The sequence below is a fragment of the Balaenoptera ricei genome, chromosome 19 (assembly GCF_028023285.1).
Source record: "Balaenoptera ricei isolate mBalRic1 chromosome 19, mBalRic1.hap2, whole genome shotgun sequence".
NCBI classification, from domain to species: domain Eukaryota; kingdom Metazoa; phylum Chordata; class Mammalia; order Artiodactyla; family Balaenopteridae; genus Balaenoptera; species Balaenoptera ricei.
The window spans coordinates 50,395,957-50,413,130 of NC_082657.1; the positions used below are offsets into that span (position 1 = coordinate 50,395,957).

The window sequence follows — 17,174 nt, forward strand, 5'->3', positions numbered from 1 at the left end:
CACACTGAGACTTGACCCTGCCCAACCTGGTCCAGGTCCCTAGAAAAGAAGCGGCGTGTGGCCCCTTTCCCACGCCAGGACAGAGCAGAGGACAGCACCAGGCTCCCTGGTGGCCCGGTGGGGCTGGCCTCTGCCCGTGCCTTCCCCGTGAGGCAGCCTCCTCCCGCCCAGCCTGGGCCACATGGCCTCGGGGCACGACCGGCCCTCTCCAAGCCTCCTGCAAGGCAGCTGATGTCTTCCTCCCACCCGCTCTGGCCCACATGTCATCTGAAGCAGGGGCCGTGGGTGGGTACCAGGCTGGGGACAGGAGAGCACCTCCCACCGTGGCCACCACCGAGGCCAGTGGCCTTTCAGGGACAGAGTCTGGTGGATGCTTGGCCAGTGTTTGTGGTTGAAGGGACAGTGACGCGAAGCTCACACCAGCCCAGCAAGTGTGGTGTGGCCACTTCCAGGCAGGCACTGCCCCAGAGTGCCTTCCTCGGCCCCAGCAAGTGTCTTGGCCTTTTGAGGCCGCCCCAAAGAAGGCCTCTCTGTGCATTAGAGAAAGCGGCGGTCCCTCTCTTGCGTCCCGGGGGCTTCAGAGCTGACCGAAGGGAGATTGCTCCTCTGAGAGCTCCTGGTATGTGACAGAGGGACCAAAGAGAGCTGTTCCCTCCCCAGCATGAACCCAGACCCAGAGCATGGGAACAGCTGTCCAGGCAGCAGCGGGCGGCTGGAGGAGAGGGAGGCAGAGCCCCATCCGCGGGGCCTCACGGCCACACACCACGGGCCACCTTGGGGCCCACGCATGTGGACCCCAGCCCTAAGGTGGGCCTCCAGGTTGTGCCCCCCCAGACCTCATCCAAGTTCGCTCCCACCCCACCTCTGCCTTGTCCCCAAGTATTTTCCAAGCCATTGTCTCATGATGAATAGCACTTTAATATGGGTATTAAAAAATATGGGCAAATGTTTAATGCTTGCAAGCTGTGTTCCATTATTGATGCTCTGCTTGAGAGCCCAGCAGGCAGCTCAAGCCGGGCGGGGGCTCAACAGAGAAGTGATGACGCAGCAGCCCTGCGAGGCAGCCATCTGCCAGGCCCCCCCGGGCGGGGACAGCACCCGTGCCCGCTCACGACAGGCACCTAGGAGGCAAAGTGGGGAAGGGAACTTGGCTTCTGGGTCTGGATCCACCCTTCCTCGTCCCCTGGGCAGCTGTGTGACTGGGCCCCTCTGCCTGGGGGTGCAGGCTCGTGTGAGGACTCAGGATGCCGCGGGAGGAGCCTGGGGCCGGGTGCAGGGAGACTGAGGCCGCCTGTGTGGGTCATGCCACAGACTCAGGGCTGAGTGAAAAGTGGGCCCCTTTCCTTCCTCCCCTACCTTCCTGATGCAGGAGGAAGAATCCTCCTCAGGTGTCCAGAGCTCGCAAGGTACAGCCCAGCCCACCGACCCAGACTCGCCTTCCCCTAAAAGGCCCAGACGGTGCCCTGAGCCCGGTGAGCACGTGCAGACGTGAGCCACTGTCCTTTCCATCACCCCTGAACTGCTCCAAGCGGACTCATGTAACACCCTCTGCACGGTGCCTGGCGTGTGCTCAGGGCTCCCCGGGAGCTAACACTTTATTATTCCTGCCTCCTGGAAGCTTCATGACCCGGCAGTCTGGAGGCGTCTTCCTTTTCTCCAGACTACAGTGACCTTGGGATGAGACAGCAAAGGCCGGGTGAGGTGACAGGTGACCCCCACCGCCACTCCCCCCCACTTCCTGCCCCTGCCGGTCTGCAGGGCTGGAGCCCCCTTTGATGGAGCCCTGTGAGCCGCTGCCGCAGCCCTCCAGGCTCTGTCCAGCGGCCTCCTGGGGCGGAAGAGACAACCCCCCTGAAGCAGGTGTAGCTGCGAACATCCAGAGCACAGCGGGCAGGGCATGAAGGCTAGATGCCGCGTGTGCCCCCGCTGCCGCTCCTCCATGGTCCCTCTTCCCGGCTCCTCCCCGTCCCTCCCCTCCTTTTCCCTCCCCTCCCGTGGTGGTTTAATCAGCGGTGCTCAGGGGGAGACCCCTTGGTGTGATGTGCTGTGGCTGACCCTTCAGGCTGTCCTGGCGGCTTGGGCGTCTCCTGAGGTCTCCCTGGACCGGGCAGCCAGGCCCTGGGTGATAGGCTGAAAATGTACCGTCAGGGCAGCTGCTCTCTGCAGACCAGGCTGGCACAGCGTGCCGGGGCACGCCCAGGAGCAGCTAAGGGATGTGCTGGAATGGGGCAGAGGAACGTCTCCGGGTCTGTTCATGAAACCTTGGGTGGAGATCAGCGCAGCTCCTCCATGCGGTAATGTGCAAAAGTGATTCTTGGTATGAGGGACCTGAGGGTCACAGGCAAGGCCCTGCCCTTTGCAGCTCATGTTCTGGTGGGAGAGACAGCAGGGGACCCAGTAAACGAGTCCATCAACCAGATGACTCAGGTGATGAGAAACGCTTGGAAAGAAACAGGACTTCCCTTAGAAAGGGCTGGTGGCAGAGGGGTGTGCATGGGACAGAGGCTTCCCCTGAGGCTGGGGTTGGAGCTGAGATCTCCCTGGCTGGAGGGAGCCAGATGTGCGCTGGTCCCTGGCAAGAGCTGCCCAGGCCAGGGCAGAGGTCAGGAACAGAAGAAACGCAGGAGAGGCCTGCACATCGTGGGTAAAGGAGGACTCATAAGAGCTGAGGTTGGTGAGGAGCCGACCAGAAAGTGTGGGGCCTGGAGGCCGTGGTCAGGAGCTGGGTTTATTTAGATCCAGCAGGAAGCCGCTGAGGAGGCCCATGCTCTGATGAGGACTTTTTTTTTTTTTTTTAAGTATTTGTTTATTTATTTATTTATGGCTGTGTTGGGTCTTCGTTTCTGTGCGAGGGCTTTCTCTAGTTGTGGCAAGCGGGGGCCACTCTTCATCGCGGTGCGCGGGCCTCTCACTATCGCGGTGCGCGGGCCTCTCACTATCGCGGCCTCTCTTGTTGCGGAGAACAGGCTCCAGACGCGCAGGCTCAGTAATTGTGGCTCACGGGCCCAGCTGCTCCGCGGCATGTGGGATCTTCCCAGACCAGGGCTCGAACCCGTGTCCCCTGCATTGGCAGGCAGATTCTCAACCACTGCGCCACCAGGGAAGCCCTGATTAGGACTTTTTAAGAAGCGCCCCAGTTGGTGCATGGAGGGTGAATGGTGGGGTGAGAGAAGACACAGGGAGACCAATTAGAAGCTGGCTTGGAATTGACCAGGCAAGAGAGGGCTGACCCTTGGCCCAGGGCAGGGCAGCTGAGACGGGCCGGGAGCCAGGTGTGCCCTGAAGGCAGAGCCCCTGGGCTTGCTGGTACACTGGACAGAGGGGCCCAGAGGATCAAGGAGGACTCCTTGGTTTTGGGCTGGAGCAGCTGGGTGGGCAGTGATGCCACTTCCTGAGGCCGCGGGGCGCCGATGCCCCCCTGAAGGCTGGGGGACCAGAGTCTAGGGGGAAACCAAGAGATGTGCTTTGGCCCCGCCGAGTCTGAAATGCCTGTTGGGCAGCCAAGCAGGGCGTCCACCAGGCAGGCGGTGTCCATCCAGAGCTCAGTGGGGGCTCAAGAGGCACGTGTGGGAGCCGCTGATCTAGAGATGGCTTTGAAGATTTCCATGGGACCAGACATGACCACCAAGAGGTGCAGACGAGGGAGAGAGCAGAGGAGGAGAGCGCCGTGGTGGCAAGAGTATTTCCGGAATACTCTGCCATCCCTGACCTTCTGTGGCTCCCCAGTGTTTCCAGGTTATTAGGGACAGCAGGAGGCCTTGGCGCCCGCCTCCGCTCATCGCCACCCCCTTGCCTGTCCCTCCGCACCCTCCTCAGCCATCCTCACGTGAGAGCACCACCCCCGCCCTTCAGCTGCTGCGGGTCCCATCAGGCCTGTGGTCCCTGGAGAGCGCTGCCTGGCAGCAGCCTCAGCTGTTGGCCCCCGTCATGGAGACGGCAGCAGCTGCAGGCGACGGGCATTTGTGACCATTTGTCAGAATGCTCCCCTTCCTCCCCGGCCCGCCCTGCTGAAACATTTCTATCCCACAGCCCTGGAGATGGGGTCGTCTCGGGGTGGGAGGACCACGAGGGGACAGGAAGTGCTGCCTAGGCTCTGCTGAAGGGCCAGGCGTCCTCCTGGGAGCTGGCCCTCGTCCCCCACCCGTGGTACCAACAAGGTACCCAACCAGGGGTCCCATTTGCCACATACTATGCACCCACACGAGTTGCCACTAGTCTTGATGAATGCCCTCTGAGTAGCCCCCATGCTGCAGGTAGATGTCACCCCCAATTCGGAGGTGGAGAAATTGTCACACAGACACACTGGATGACACAGCTGGTCAGGGGCACCAGGCTCCAGGGCCCGGGCCCCTCCTCCACCCACACCAGGTGAGCAGGGGGGCTCCCCCTACCCTCCCACAACGACGGCACGGCTTTCCCCACGCCACCCGCCGGCCCCATCCCCCCAACAGCTTTGTTTCCATTTCTCTGGTGGTTTCTTGCCCAAGCCTGCCGGTTCCAGCTGGGCCTAGGCTGGAGACGGCCTGCCTGCTGCTTGCGCCTCGTGGTTTGGCCTCTCTGTTACCAAATGCTCTGGGATTTTTTGGAGCCGGGTGTGGGGAAGAATCTTCTCCAGTCTGGCCCCAAGGCGTGGCTGGCGTTTGGAAGGAAACAGGAAGCCAGACCCTGATAACGCCGAGTTTAGTGTGAGTTTGGTGACCTGGGGTGGACATATTTCAGGCTCGTTGGCTCCAAATGGGACTCATTTTGTCCAGCACCTGAGACCTTGGGGCCTCAGACCCATTGTCCCCACAAGCCTGAGGCCTGGTCTGTGGATGCTTCCCTGGAGCAGAGACCAGGAGATGGGGAAGGGGTGCCATGCTGACACCGGCGCCCAACAGGCAGGGCGCGGGGGCCACACCCCACCCTCCTTACCAGCCACTTGCCAGCTCCTTGGTTTGCTCTTCTTAGTTTCAGGAGCCTTGGGATCCTTAAACTCCCAGCAGGAAGGTCTGCTCATCCCCTCAAGGCCAGGCCTCTGTGGGCAAGCAGCAAACTAGGGAGGTCAACAGGCTTCCCTGAGCCTTGTCCTTGATACCTGCCTGTCACTGTGGACGTCACCTTGGCCCAGGGACCCTGGGAAAACTGCTTTCCTCCTCCATTCTCTGGGTTCCCTGTTTTCCCTTTTATAAAATGGAGACTCCTTTTCACAAAGCCCGCGTCTTATCCCCCACAAGACTCTTATTAGAGGAGAGATAGTGGGAAGAATTGGCCCTAAGTAATCCCGTGACCTTGGCCGAGTCACTTGGCCTCCCCACCAGAGTTTCATTATTGGAACAGCGAAGGTAAAACTCAGGGTTGCCTTAGGGTTTGTTCATCCCACGAGCACCTACCGAGCCCCTGCTACGTGCAGGCGTGGGTGGCACCGTGAACAGCCCAAACAAGCTCCTGACCCAGGGGCTCTCACGGGGGAGGGTGGGGGGACACCATCCACGGATGACCAGAATGCGTATTTGTCACGTAAAGATAATCTCTAGCCAGAAAAGTAAAGCCAGGAAGGGACACAGAGCGCCTTGGCACATGGGGAGGCGTTGCTATGCTATGTGGGAGATCAGAAAGGTACCTCAGGGCTCCTGGGGCCACCCTGGTAGCCAGAGGCCCCGCTGCTTCTCTCGGGATTCCACTTCCTGGCCTGGGGTGGGTGGGGGGATAGATGGAGCCCGTGGGGCTCTGGAGTTGCCGAGAGGCGTGGAGCCAGGTCCGCTGTGAGCGACCCCCTTGGCCCCCCGCAGGCCCCAGAGCCAGGGTCCCGCACCAGGCCCAGGAAAGAGCAGGTTTCCTCAGGAGCTGCTGAGGAAGACCAAGGAGAGGGCTCCGAGGCTGAGGCCCAGAGGTCTCCAGAGCCTCCACTCGGCCCGTTTTCCAGGCAGCTCTGCCTCCTGCTGAACGCGGAGAACATCTTCCACTCGATGGCGGACATCCTGCTCCGGGAGGAGGACCTCAAGTTCGCCTCGACCATGGTCCACACCCTCAACACCATCCTGCTTACCTCCACTGAGCTCTTCCAGCTGCGAAACCAGCTCAAGGACCTGAAGACCCCGGTACTCCTCGCCCACAGGCTCCAGCCTGGTGTCATCTATGTGCCCACGGGCGCGGCCATGCCAGCCCAGCCCTCGTTACCCGGAGGTTGGCGGGGAGGAGACGAGAATGTGACCTGAGGTCTCCCTGGTCCACTGTCAAATAGGGGTCCCCCTGGGTTGGCTGCGTGTAAGTGCCAGCCATGGGAGGGAGTCACAGCGGGTTTCCTTGGAGCTACCCGCTCTAGAGGTCTCTGCCCACAGAAGACTCCAGACCCTGCTCCAGGTCCACGTGCCCTCCCTGACACCCCGACCCCACCAGCACTGTCTCCTCGCACACAGAGTAGGTTGGGTTCCGAGCCCGCCTTGCAGGACCCGGCAGGGTCAGACCTGCCGGGCCGTGTCACCCAGTCAGGGTCAGGCCTCTGGATTGCAACCCCGCTGGGGATCCGGGGTCGTTGCTCTCCTCACCCTCCTGCTTGGCCAGGACCCCTCTCTCCCACAGAGGGACACATCTGACTTACAGGATGCCCTGTGTAAGCCAGGGTGTGTCACAGTGCTGCCTGGCCCAGGCTTTCAGTGAGGACCCACCAGGGCTGGTCAGAGAGAGCAGGGAGGCGCTCACCATTCTACCGAACTGCTCTGGGGGACACGGGTCAAAGGCCTTGCTCGGCCAAAAGGAGGGGGCCCCCGGGGGTAGCCGCCATCCCAGACATGCTGGCAGCTCCAGGGGTTTCATCTGGGCTGTGGTCACCACCTTCCCAGCTCAGACACTGCCTCGGCCCTCTCTCAGGGAGTCTCCAAGACATCCAAGCCTGCGCCTGAGGGCATCTGGGGCCGAGCCACTGGGAATGACCCAGGCCACACCCCTGCCTTCTTCCTGTGGTTCCTTCCAGACATTCGCAGAGGCCTAAAGAATGTTCCTCAGGGCAGGGGCTCTCAAGTGTGGGCTCAGCTCCTGGGCTGGTTCCCGAGTGCAAGGTGGGCTGCAGAGGAGGGAAGAGATGGCATTTGAGGACGGCAGGAGGGCACTGCCAGGGAGAGCCTGGGCCCTGAGGAAGCTTCCTCCCCACCCCCCTCCGGTCACACCCCCTGCCAGCCCCACAGGCTCCGGGACCACAGGGCTGTGGAGAGGACGATTACTGTTGTTTGCCGAGGGCAGAAACACCAGCACAAAGGACAGGCTCACTCCCGAGCAGGCCCTCACAGCCATCACCACGTGGCTCTGTGGGACAGAGAGAAATGACAGGGTCTGAGCGTTTCCTTTGTGACAGCTCGTTCCCAGCTGGGCTGCCAAACACGGCCCGGGTGCCGAGCTGGGTCCCTGGCGCTCCGAGCGGGGCCCTGAGTCTGGGCCGCGGACCCGCGTGGGGAAGGAGCCGGGGCTCGATTAACTGCTCACACCTCTCCCCCCTCAGGAGAGCCAGAACCTGTTCTGCTGCCTATACCGCTCCTGGTGCCACAACCCAGTCACCACGGTGTCCCTCTGCTTCCTCACCCAGAACTACCGGCATGCCTACGACCTCATCCAGAAGTTGTATCCTTCACTCACTGTTCTTCCAGCCCAGCCTCTGAGGGACAGGTGGGGGCCGGGTGCTCCCTTCCCACCCACGTGGTGGCCCGACTGCCATCCTTCTGCCCTGACCCTGCGCTCCGCCTCCGGCCCTTGGGACATCAGGACCCGTGAGGGCACCGTGAGGGGTGGATTTGAGGAAACAGGGTCATCTAGGGCCTCGTAGAGGGGAGCTGGCCCTGGAGAAGCTTTGTGAGCTGGGGATCAGGGACGGGGGCTTACCTAGGTAAGGGTGCCCCGAGAAAGAGGCAGGGTGCCCTCCGCCCGGTGCTGGGGCAGGGTGGGGAGAGAAGGCCCGGGAGCAGGGGGGCTGCCGGGCTGCAGCAGGCCGGTAGGTGAGGAGCTCAGGACCTTTGGGGGCCACAGAGCCAGGGCCCGGCAGAGGACCCGACAGGGAGAAGCAGGCTGGAGGGGAGGCCTCAGGGAGAGGGAGCGCCCCTCAGGGCCTGCCTCCGAGAAGGGCATCCATGGTCGGCTTTTGTTTGAAACACCGTGAAGCAAACCAGCTTCCTCTGTGAATGCCTGGCGTGTGACCCGGATTGGACAGACATTTAGGATGCAAAATTGGTCTCCTTCCCTGATGGGCCAGGAGTTGGGGGGTAAGGAAAGAGGGGCCCTGAGGTGCCTCCACTGAGGGTCAGCTGTGGCCTCGCCTGGCTCCCTCAGGGTGCCCGCTCGCCTTCAAACTACGATTTGCTCCTCTCAGCCACCGGCGTGACCCGAGGACTGCAGGCCCCAGGCTCGCAGCAGCCCTGACCTTGGCCCTGCTGACAGGCATCCACTCAGGCAGGAACAGGGGCCTTTCCTGCCCAGCCCTCCCCCGTAGGCTGCAGGGCGGTGAGAGCCTTTCAGGGCCTGGAGGGCACAGAGGAGAGAGCTGCCGGAGCAGAGCCGGAGTGCCCGCGCAGGGGGACAGCTGTGCCGCTCTTCATTTAGAGGGACAGAAAGGCAGAGGGACAATAGGCTGCTGTCCTTTGTGTCCTGATCCTGCTCAGGTGGAAACACGCTCTGTGCCTGGAAGCCAGGGCCCAGTGGGAGGTGTGCTCTTGCCGCCGGGTCGAGCCCCTAGGGCCCAGCTCCCCGGCTGCCCCCGCCCCCAGAGAGGCAGGCTGCCCTGGCCAGTGGTCCCACTTCCCTTGACCACCCACCCAGCGGGGACCTGGAGGTCACTGTGGATTTCCTCACGGAGGTAGACAAGCTGGTGCAGCTGATCGAGTGCCCCATCTTCACATGTGAGCGCCCTGCCTCTGGCCTCCGAGGCCTGGAGGGAGGTGGGAGGGAGCCAAGCTCAGAGAGCAGCTCTTGGCTGCCACTGGGGAGGGAGCGAGAACAGTCACCCCAGGGATGCTTCTAGAATGTCAAGAACGTAAGGATGGGGATGACAGGGCTGAGGAGGTACACAGGGCTGGGACACGCGGCATCAGAGCGTGGGTCCTGCCCGTGTGCCTTAAGGCGGGGCTCGACCCAGGCCAGCGCTGATGGCAAAACCCACCTGAAGAATAGTGTCACCTCTGCCGGGGAGACCTGGAGCAGTGCCGCCGGGGGGCAGGTGGAGCAGCCGTCCCAGGGCTGTCCCCGGCCACCCCTCCGAGCACGCTGCCCTCTGCCGTGGCTTTTGGAAGCTGGGGGCACCCTGGGCCCACCCGCAGGTTGCTCCCTTGTGCCCAGGAGCCACCCCCTCGTCCCTCTGCAAAGCAGAGCTGGCGTTTGCTGGGAGCTGATGGGCAGGAGCTGCCTGATTGTAACACCCGGGCTGAATGTGCAAAGTGGCAGCTGGCTGGGGCGAGTGCAGCTCCTGGCGCCTCAACACATATACAGTGCCCGCTCCCCAAAGCAGGCAAGTCTCTGAATGACGCTCGTGTGCTTACGGCGTGGTAGTGAAGCCGGGAGGCAGCCCTGCCGGTGGCCACCCTCCTGCCGGGCTGGTCACCCAGGCCTCCTGCTGTGGTGGTGCCCCGATCTGCCCAGGCCGAGCCCATCGGCCTTCACCCTGGAGCCCAAAGGCAAACCCAGGGGCCGAGGGGCCCCCTCCCATCCAAACAGAAGACAGCTTCTCCAAACAGCCAGCCATCACAGTAACAGATGCCCGGGGGACCCAAGAGCAGGAGGGAGACCCTGTTCCCAGGGCAGTGCATCGAAGCCTGTCCCAAATGGCCCCCTGGCCTGACATTTCACTTCCCCAAAGGCCTCCCAGGGCAGCCTGGCACACGCTCACCTGGGGGCAGGTCCACCTGACCCTAGAGAAGCCACGAACACCTTCTCTCCAGGCCCAGGGCTTTGGTGGGGTGACCACAGCAGACGTCCCCTGGTCCTGCCCAGCACCCATTCCAACCCTAGACCCCCTGGTAGCTGGCTTGGCCCCATAGCCCAGCTCACCCAGGGCGCAGGACTGGATTCAAAATAGGTCCCCGCCTCTTCTGGAGTCGCTGGGCCTGGGCACGACTGCCACCTGGGGCGAGGGGAGGGGCTGCTGTGAGAGGCCCCTGCTTCCTGGCTCACCCTGGCCCCAAGTCCCCCATACAGCTGCTGGGGTGACATAGTCTCTCCAGAAGTTTGTGGTTTGTCCTCCACCAAGGATGCCTGAGACTGGGCCTCAGAGAAGGTAGAAACAAGTGATGCTCCTGGAAGGGCTCGGAGGAGAGCCACGTGGGCCTGTTTATCTGGGACGGATGCTAGGCAAGACCCGGGAGCGTCTCCCCGCCGTCTGGTCGGGTGGAGGCAGGGCTGGTAGCTGAGATGGATTTCCAAAAGCATCCACCAGACACTCATGGGCTTGATGTGTGTTTAGTCACACACCAAAGCGTTTTTCCATCCTGCCCTCCCTTAAAGCTGCCCTAATCCAGTCTTTCTCTCCAGCTCACCCTATTTATAGCTCTCTCGTGCTGGCACGTGCAGAGCAGACCGGGGAATCTGTTACGCTACAGGCCCCAAGCCCCCTCATCGCCAGGGAGGCAGTGAGTGTTGGGGGAGGGGACCGGGCCTGGCAGCAGGCTGGGGGTCGCCAGGCTGAGGTGACTGTTGGGAAGATCAGACGGAAGGCAGGCGGGCAGGTCAGAAGAAAGAACAATGGGATCGTGGGGACGGCTAAGACGCTGCAGGAGGAGAGGCAGGCATGTCTGGCTGGGAGGAGCCCTGGCCACCAGGCTGGCCCTTTCCTGGCCAGGCTGAGGTGCCACCCAGAGCAGTGCCCGACCCCTGCCCTCTGCCCTCCCGCAGATCTGCGCCTGCAGCTGCTGGATGTGAAGAACAACCCGTACCTGATCAAGGCCCTGTACGGCCTGCTCATGCTGCTGCCCCAGGGCAGCGCCTTCCAGCTGCTCTCCCACCGGCTCCAGTGCGTGCCCAACCCCGAGCTGCTGCAGACAGGGTAAGTGCCCAGCTCATGGGGGCGGGGCTCTGCCAGCGAGCAGGGCCAGGGCCGGCTGGGCTGGCAGGGCCTGGCGAGCTTGGAGTTTTAAAGGGGCTACCAGGGCCCTCCCTTAGCTCGGCATCACACCTCCTGTCACTGCGGACACTGTCCGCCCCGCAGCCACTTGCCCTTGGGTTTCCATATCAGAGCACCGGGCTGGGAGATTCTAGGAGCGTTTATGAGGTGGTAGGTAGTCGGAATACCTTCTCCCAGCAGTCAGGGTGGAGTTAAATCAAAAAACCCGAGAGCGTGCTGGCGTGACCCAAACAGAGGCCCCTGGAGAGAAAGTCCAGAGGGGAGGAATTCGTGCCCCAGCTCAGACACTGCGTCCCAGGTGGTACATGGGCAAGAGAGCTACATAGGGTCCCTCCCGGGCCTCAGAAAGCCCTCCCTTCCCATCTGTAGCAGAGGCTCAACCCTTGGCCACTGAGTGACCCTGGCACTGCTGGGACCCTCCCAATCTCCTCCTGAGTGGAGTGGGAGGCAAGGGTGTGCCCGTGGCTACCCCGCTTGCGACCTGTCCGCGGGAAGCACGGGTCCCAGGCGCTCTACCGCGGAGAGGCCCAGCACGGCAGCCTCTGGGGAGGAGGGCTGCAGCCCCTCGAGGGCATCCAGGCTCCCACCCTGAACCCACTGCTGGCCCAGTCCCCAGAGCCTGTTGGGTCATGTCTATATTTGGTAACCCTTGGAGGCTTTGCCTCATCCACAGGCATTTGGCATCAGAGATGGAAAATTTCACTTGTCGGGTCACCATGGAAACAAGCAGAGCCACTGAGAAGATTTACGCTGAATGGAGCGCACCCAGCTTGCATCAGATGCCCTGTGTGTCTAGAATTCCCTCCCAAGCTGTTAGACCCCCCTCAGCAGGCCTGGCGCCTCGCCCCCCGCCAAAGGTCTCGGGCCTTTGCCTTTGCGATGGATGCAGGCAGCCTTGAGATGGGCCTGCCCGGCACTCTGGGCCCCTGACCCGAGCCCCTGTGCCCTCCGTCCCCCAGGGTCTAGGCCACCACCACCCCTCCCACCTGACCTGGTCTCTCCAGGGGCTGGGCGTGGGGCCCCTAATGGGTTGTCGGCCTCAGGCCGCTGGAGGGGCTGGGAGCCCCCAGCACGTGTGGCCCCCAGGCCAAGGCCCAGCTCCTGCCCACCCTGCCCCTTTCCCCAGACAGCAGCGCTCAGGGCTGGAGGGCTAGTCCCTGTCCCAGCCGTTCGTGGTGCCACCGGCTAATCCTCAGGGGAAGGCATTCAGCGCACTGAGTGTCCCAGGGGAGCGGGAGCAGCCACAGAGTCAGGTGTGCATTTTATTCCCTTGGCCGGAGCACCTCTATCTCCTGGGAGTCGGAAGGGCCCTGACGCCACACCTTGCTTTGCTGGCTTGGCCTCTGCTGGCCTTTCCAGTGCCCAACGGGTGTTAGGGTCGCCCTGGCAGCCACTTAGGCGGGAAGGTACAGCTGAAAGTGAGAAGGAGGCAGGAACGGCTGCTTCCCTGTGACCTCTGGGCCAGGCCACGGCCCCTGTGCTGCTGAGGGCCCGTCCCTTCTCAGAGCTCTGCCTGCTACGCCTCCTCATGTAGGAACGTCCTGTGGAAAAGGAAGGCAGGCTCAGAGCGGTCGGACTCCTCCCTGCGCTCCCTAAGCCGGAGTAGAGCGAGTCCGCAGAGGAAAGCTGGGGAGGATGAGGCTTTCCCCCAGACCTCCCATGGTCAGGCTCAGGAAGTCTTGAGCCACAGGGCTGAGGCCTCTGGGTCAGCGGATTGTTCGCAGGCCTGGACTAGGATGTGGTCCGAGCTCTGCTGCGGATTTGCTCTGTGACCTCAGGCAAGCCCCATGCCCTCTCTGGGCCCTTGGTTTCTTCATCAGTAAGTGAGCATTTGGACTGAATGGATCCTTGCGGTTCCGCTCAGTCTTCAAGGCTTTGGGTTCCCAGCCTTTCTTTGCAAGGACCTAGGAAGAGCTGTCATAGAAAAAGGCAGCGGAGCCTTGGGCAAGGAAGGGGCCTCAGGAACAGCTGGGGGCAGGGTCAGGTTGCAGGGTTGGGCACAGAGGGACAGCTCCCACCCTGGAGAGGGGGCTGAGGACAGTCTCAGCCCCGGGAGAGGCGGGCAGCTGGAAGACAGCGTCAGGTTGCCCGACAGGCCCGTGTGCCGGGAACAGCTGGGGGAGTCTCTGCTCCTTGCCCATTCCTGCCCCCCCTTGTGTGCACTCAGGGTGCCGGCAGGGCTAGGGAACCCTGGCCCTCCGCTCGGGCTTCTGGGCCACTCCCCAGGGACCGTCTCCTCAGTGAGGCAAGAGGGAGCCTCTGAAGGAGAAGCTGGTGACAGGTGCGTGGGTGCAGTGGCAGGAGAGAGGGCTGGCTTTGGGTACCCCAGCTCTGTGCTGCTGGCTGGGTGTCCCCTAGCCACTCACTGCCTGAGGGTTGCTGTAAACATACAGAGAACGTGAAGGCCTGAGCAGCGGCCGTGCCCACTGTGACTAGCAGGGAGAGGCCCAGCCTCAATGCTCAGTGGAGTCCCCGTACCCATGGACATACCCCTCCCTGCTACCAAGACTTCAGGCCAGGAAGGGTCTGCCCAAAGGGACGCTGAGTCATGGGGGGGAAGGACTTCTTGCCTCCGTGAGGGCCCAGAGAGCAAGGTGCGGCCCACTCCTCCCCACCCCTACCCTCACCTGGCCACATCTGTGCACATCACCCTGGATTTGCCATCCGTTGCTGGCATCTCCCTGGCAACCCCTAATCTCAGATTCCCTCCTCTGGATCTAATGCAAAGAGTGTTGCGGAGAGGAGCATACAGATCCGTGGGTGCCCAGCCTCAGACAACACGCTTCAGGATCATCTCTGGCCTGCACATCTCTCCCCCTGTTCTGGCCTACATGGGCTGGGGTAGCATCTGGCCACCCCCTGGAGTTAGGGCTCCAAGTTCCAGGGTGTCCCTCAGCATCCTCAGGAGCAGGAGTTGCTCTCTTGGGGCAGTAGCGCCCGGGCCACAGATTACTAGGACAGGGATGTCTCTTCCCCATTCCCAGGGGAGTTGAAAGCAGCAGCCAGAGCCCAGAATGCTGCCCGCAGTCTGGCCCCCTAGAGCAAGCCCCACCCAGCTCGTTTTGATCTTTGTTGAATTTGCCTGAGTCCCAGCTCCGGAGGCAGGGCCTGAGGCCCAAGAAAGAAGCAGCCACGGCCACAATCCAAGGTGTTGTCAGGTGGTGTGTCTTTAACAGGAAGGGAACAGGCTGAGTAGGGGTACAAGGGGCCCACTTCCAGGCTCCAGATGGCATCCCAACCATGGGAAGAGTTCCCAATGCCCCTGGGCCTGGTGGCTTGTCAGAGATGGCTTTCAGGCTCTGACCATTGGTGGGATGGTCACAGCACCATTGTGATTCACCCAAATGGAATGAGCTGCTGGGCCCCGGCTGGCCTTACCTCAAAGGGACAGAGTTGTAGCCACAGTGGGCACCCATTGGGTACCTAGGCTGGGGCTGGGCATCAGGCCAAGTTCTTCATGTCGAGTATGGAGGAATCCTCACCCACCCCATGGGGTGGTTCCTGTGGCAGCACCCCCTTACAGAGGAGGATACTGAGTTACCTGCCCAAGGTCAAGTGGCTAGGGGGTGGTCGTGTTACAGTTGGGTCCAGGTCTGTCGAGCTCCTGTGCTCAGCTGCTGCCTGGACCTCTCCCGCCATATTGGGGTCTTTTCATGAACTCAAAGGGCCCAAGGATTCTCTGCTTAGCTGATCAGCCCACAGCCTTCATGAGATCCCTTACCAGGGCCACCAGGCCTTAGGACCTGGAAGCAGATCCTTCCCAGCCCACAGAGATCGGCTTCCAGTGAGGCCAGAATGAGAGAAGCAGAGTCTTTTCTTGGGACTCTCTGCTGGGGTGATGATTAGAAATGGGACAGGGGCCCAAGTGGATCTAGTCCCCCAGGGCAAGCTAAACACTGGGCTTGAAGGGGACAGCAGGGCTAATGCATTGCCCAACTATAGAGAGCATCAGGCCCGTGGCAGTTGTGCAGTGCACAAGCCGTGAGGCGGTACAGAGCACCTGGGGAGAGTGCTAGCAAGCGGAGTTCCCGGAGGCATCAGCTGCCCAGTGGTGAGACCAGCTCTCCTTCCCCAGGGACAGAGAGTGACTGCAGGCCTCTGGGCCCCAACACTCAAAAACAGATGTCCTGCCAAGTTGAGGGCCAGTAGACTTCAGCCCTCCCTGTGGTCCCCGGCCCTAGCCCTTCCCCAAAGAAAGGGCCAGGCTGCCTCCTCCCCCTTCTCCCTGGACCCTGTTCCAGGCCCCAGCTGGCTTCCTGGCTGGCTCCTAGCCCTGGCTTCCACCCCGAAGGGAGCCACTCATAAACAGGAAATGCTTCCCGATGTGATGCCTGCTCTGGGCACCGTTGCCAGCCCACAGGCTGAAGGCCCTACCAAGCAGCAGTGTTGACTGGTCCCACCACCTGTGGGGGAGGGGATGCTCACAGGGCTCCCTGCTCTTTGGGGCTCACTGCTGGGGAAGGGTTGTTGGGCCTGAGGTGGGCAGACTCCCCGAGGTCGAGCTCCCCCAGCCTGTGGCCCTGCCCCGACCCCACTGCCCTCCTGTGGCTGATGCTTACCCGCTCCAGCAGCCCCATCATGTGCTGAGACACTGACGCTGAGCCCTTCTGCTCCCTTTCCCCAGAGACGGTCTGAAGGCAGCCCCCAAGTCACAGAAAGCAGACTCCCCGAGCATCGACTACGCCGAGCTGCTGCAGCACTTTGAAAGGGTCCAGAAGAAGCACCTGGAAGTGAGGCACCAGCGGAGTGGGCGTGGGGATCACCTGGACCGGAGGGTTGTCCTCTGATAGGCCTGGCCTGGAGAAGGGCCCAAGCAGTGGTCCCATGGAGCACTTGGGGTCTTCAGGCCCCCTCCCCACAGACCCGAGGACCTGCCTCAGGGGCAGGGCTGGGCCTGGCCACCAGCGCAGGGCAGGGTTGGGGGCTGGAAGCTCTGTCCACCCAAGCTCCTCTCACAGGCCCTCCAGCGCGGTCAGCTGCACTCTGGCATTCAGACGGAGCTGGCTTCCCGCCAGGGTGAGGCCGCAGCCTCAGACGCCCCCATTTTCTGGAATCGGGTTCTTTCTAATGCCCTCTTGTAAAAGAGCTTGACCTCCCCAGCGCACCAGAGCTCTGGCCTCGTGCGGATGTGTGTGTACATATGTGTATACACATCTGTGCACACAGGGACCAGCACAGAGGTCCATATGAATGGTGCACCCTCTGCCCCAATAAAGAAACGCAACCCGTGCCTGGCCTGCTCCTTCCCACTGATGCCTGCCCCCGCCTGGTGCTGCAGTTGCCCCAGGACCTTGCTGCCTGTCCTAGAAATTTGTTCTCATGGTGGTCCCAGGAGTGTTGGCTCTGCCAGGAGAGGCTGGCCGCTCTCTGCACGCTCACCTGACTGGGGTGTGGGCCTTGGGCCCAGCCCTCACCTCTGTAGAACCAGCCCCTTCTTCCTGGAGAGCACCAAGCACTGGCTTGGCCCCCGAACCCTGCCTTCTCAGGCACCTAATCTGACTTTTCCATCCTGACAACCCCCGCCCAGGGGGCATGGGACATGTCCCCACTAGACAGATGAACTGAGTGAGCCTCAGGAGTTTCTGAATGAAGGGGCACACTGCAGAACATTCCAGGTCACTGGGGATGGAGGGGAAGGCCCAGACCAGCGCAGGGAGTTGGGCGGGGCAAGGGGTGGGCTTCCCACATCCCCACCCCTTGATTTGGGTAAATGATCCTTAGCTCACCAAACCTATAAGCCAGAGTCCACCTGACCCCAGGCTTTGGGAAGCCTCGGATTGGCCTAATGATCTCCCAAGTGGCTCTTGTGGGTCCCTGGAATAGAAGAGAAGGATCTTGCGCGGGCTTTTCCCCAGAGCCCCAGCATAGGGCCGGGAGGGTGGGTTTCCCTGCCTGGAGTCTCCAGAACAGTTTGACAGACTGAACTCACCATGGCCAATGTACACACACATGCACCCTCATACATGGGTACCCTGGCATCAGCGACTGGGGACAGTGGCCCACCTCTGTTCTGCTGGTCCCACACGGCCCCAACCTGAGGAAAGAGGTTGCTTGAGGACCAGTACACCACCACCCCCAAAGGCCCGGTCTGGGGCACCCC

General features: G+C 62.1%; 1 protein-coding gene across 3 annotated transcripts in view; it reads left to right on the forward strand.

Moving 5' to 3' along the window:
* The window catches only part of VAC14 (VAC14 component of PIKFYVE complex), a 98,116-nt gene extending 81,813 nt beyond the window's left edge, over nucleotides 1-16,303 (forward strand). For 2 of the 3 annotated variants that reach the window (XM_059904043.1, XM_059904044.1), the window contains exons 15-19: nucleotides 5,906-6,080; nucleotides 7,475-7,593; nucleotides 8,782-8,861; nucleotides 10,846-10,996; nucleotides 15,699-16,303. In XM_059904043.1, coding sequence (XP_059760026.1) covers nucleotides 5,906-6,080; nucleotides 7,475-7,593; nucleotides 8,782-8,861; nucleotides 10,846-10,996; nucleotides 15,699-15,861 — 688 coding nt within the window. In that variant the 3' untranslated portion in view covers nucleotides 15,862-16,303. Of the gene's footprint in view, nucleotides 1-5,905; nucleotides 6,081-7,474; nucleotides 7,639-8,781; nucleotides 8,862-10,845; nucleotides 10,997-15,698 lie in introns of all 3 variants that reach the window. The other variant, XM_059904046.1, reaches the window with a different exon arrangement.
* Nucleotides 16,304-17,174: the final 871 nt, after the last annotated feature.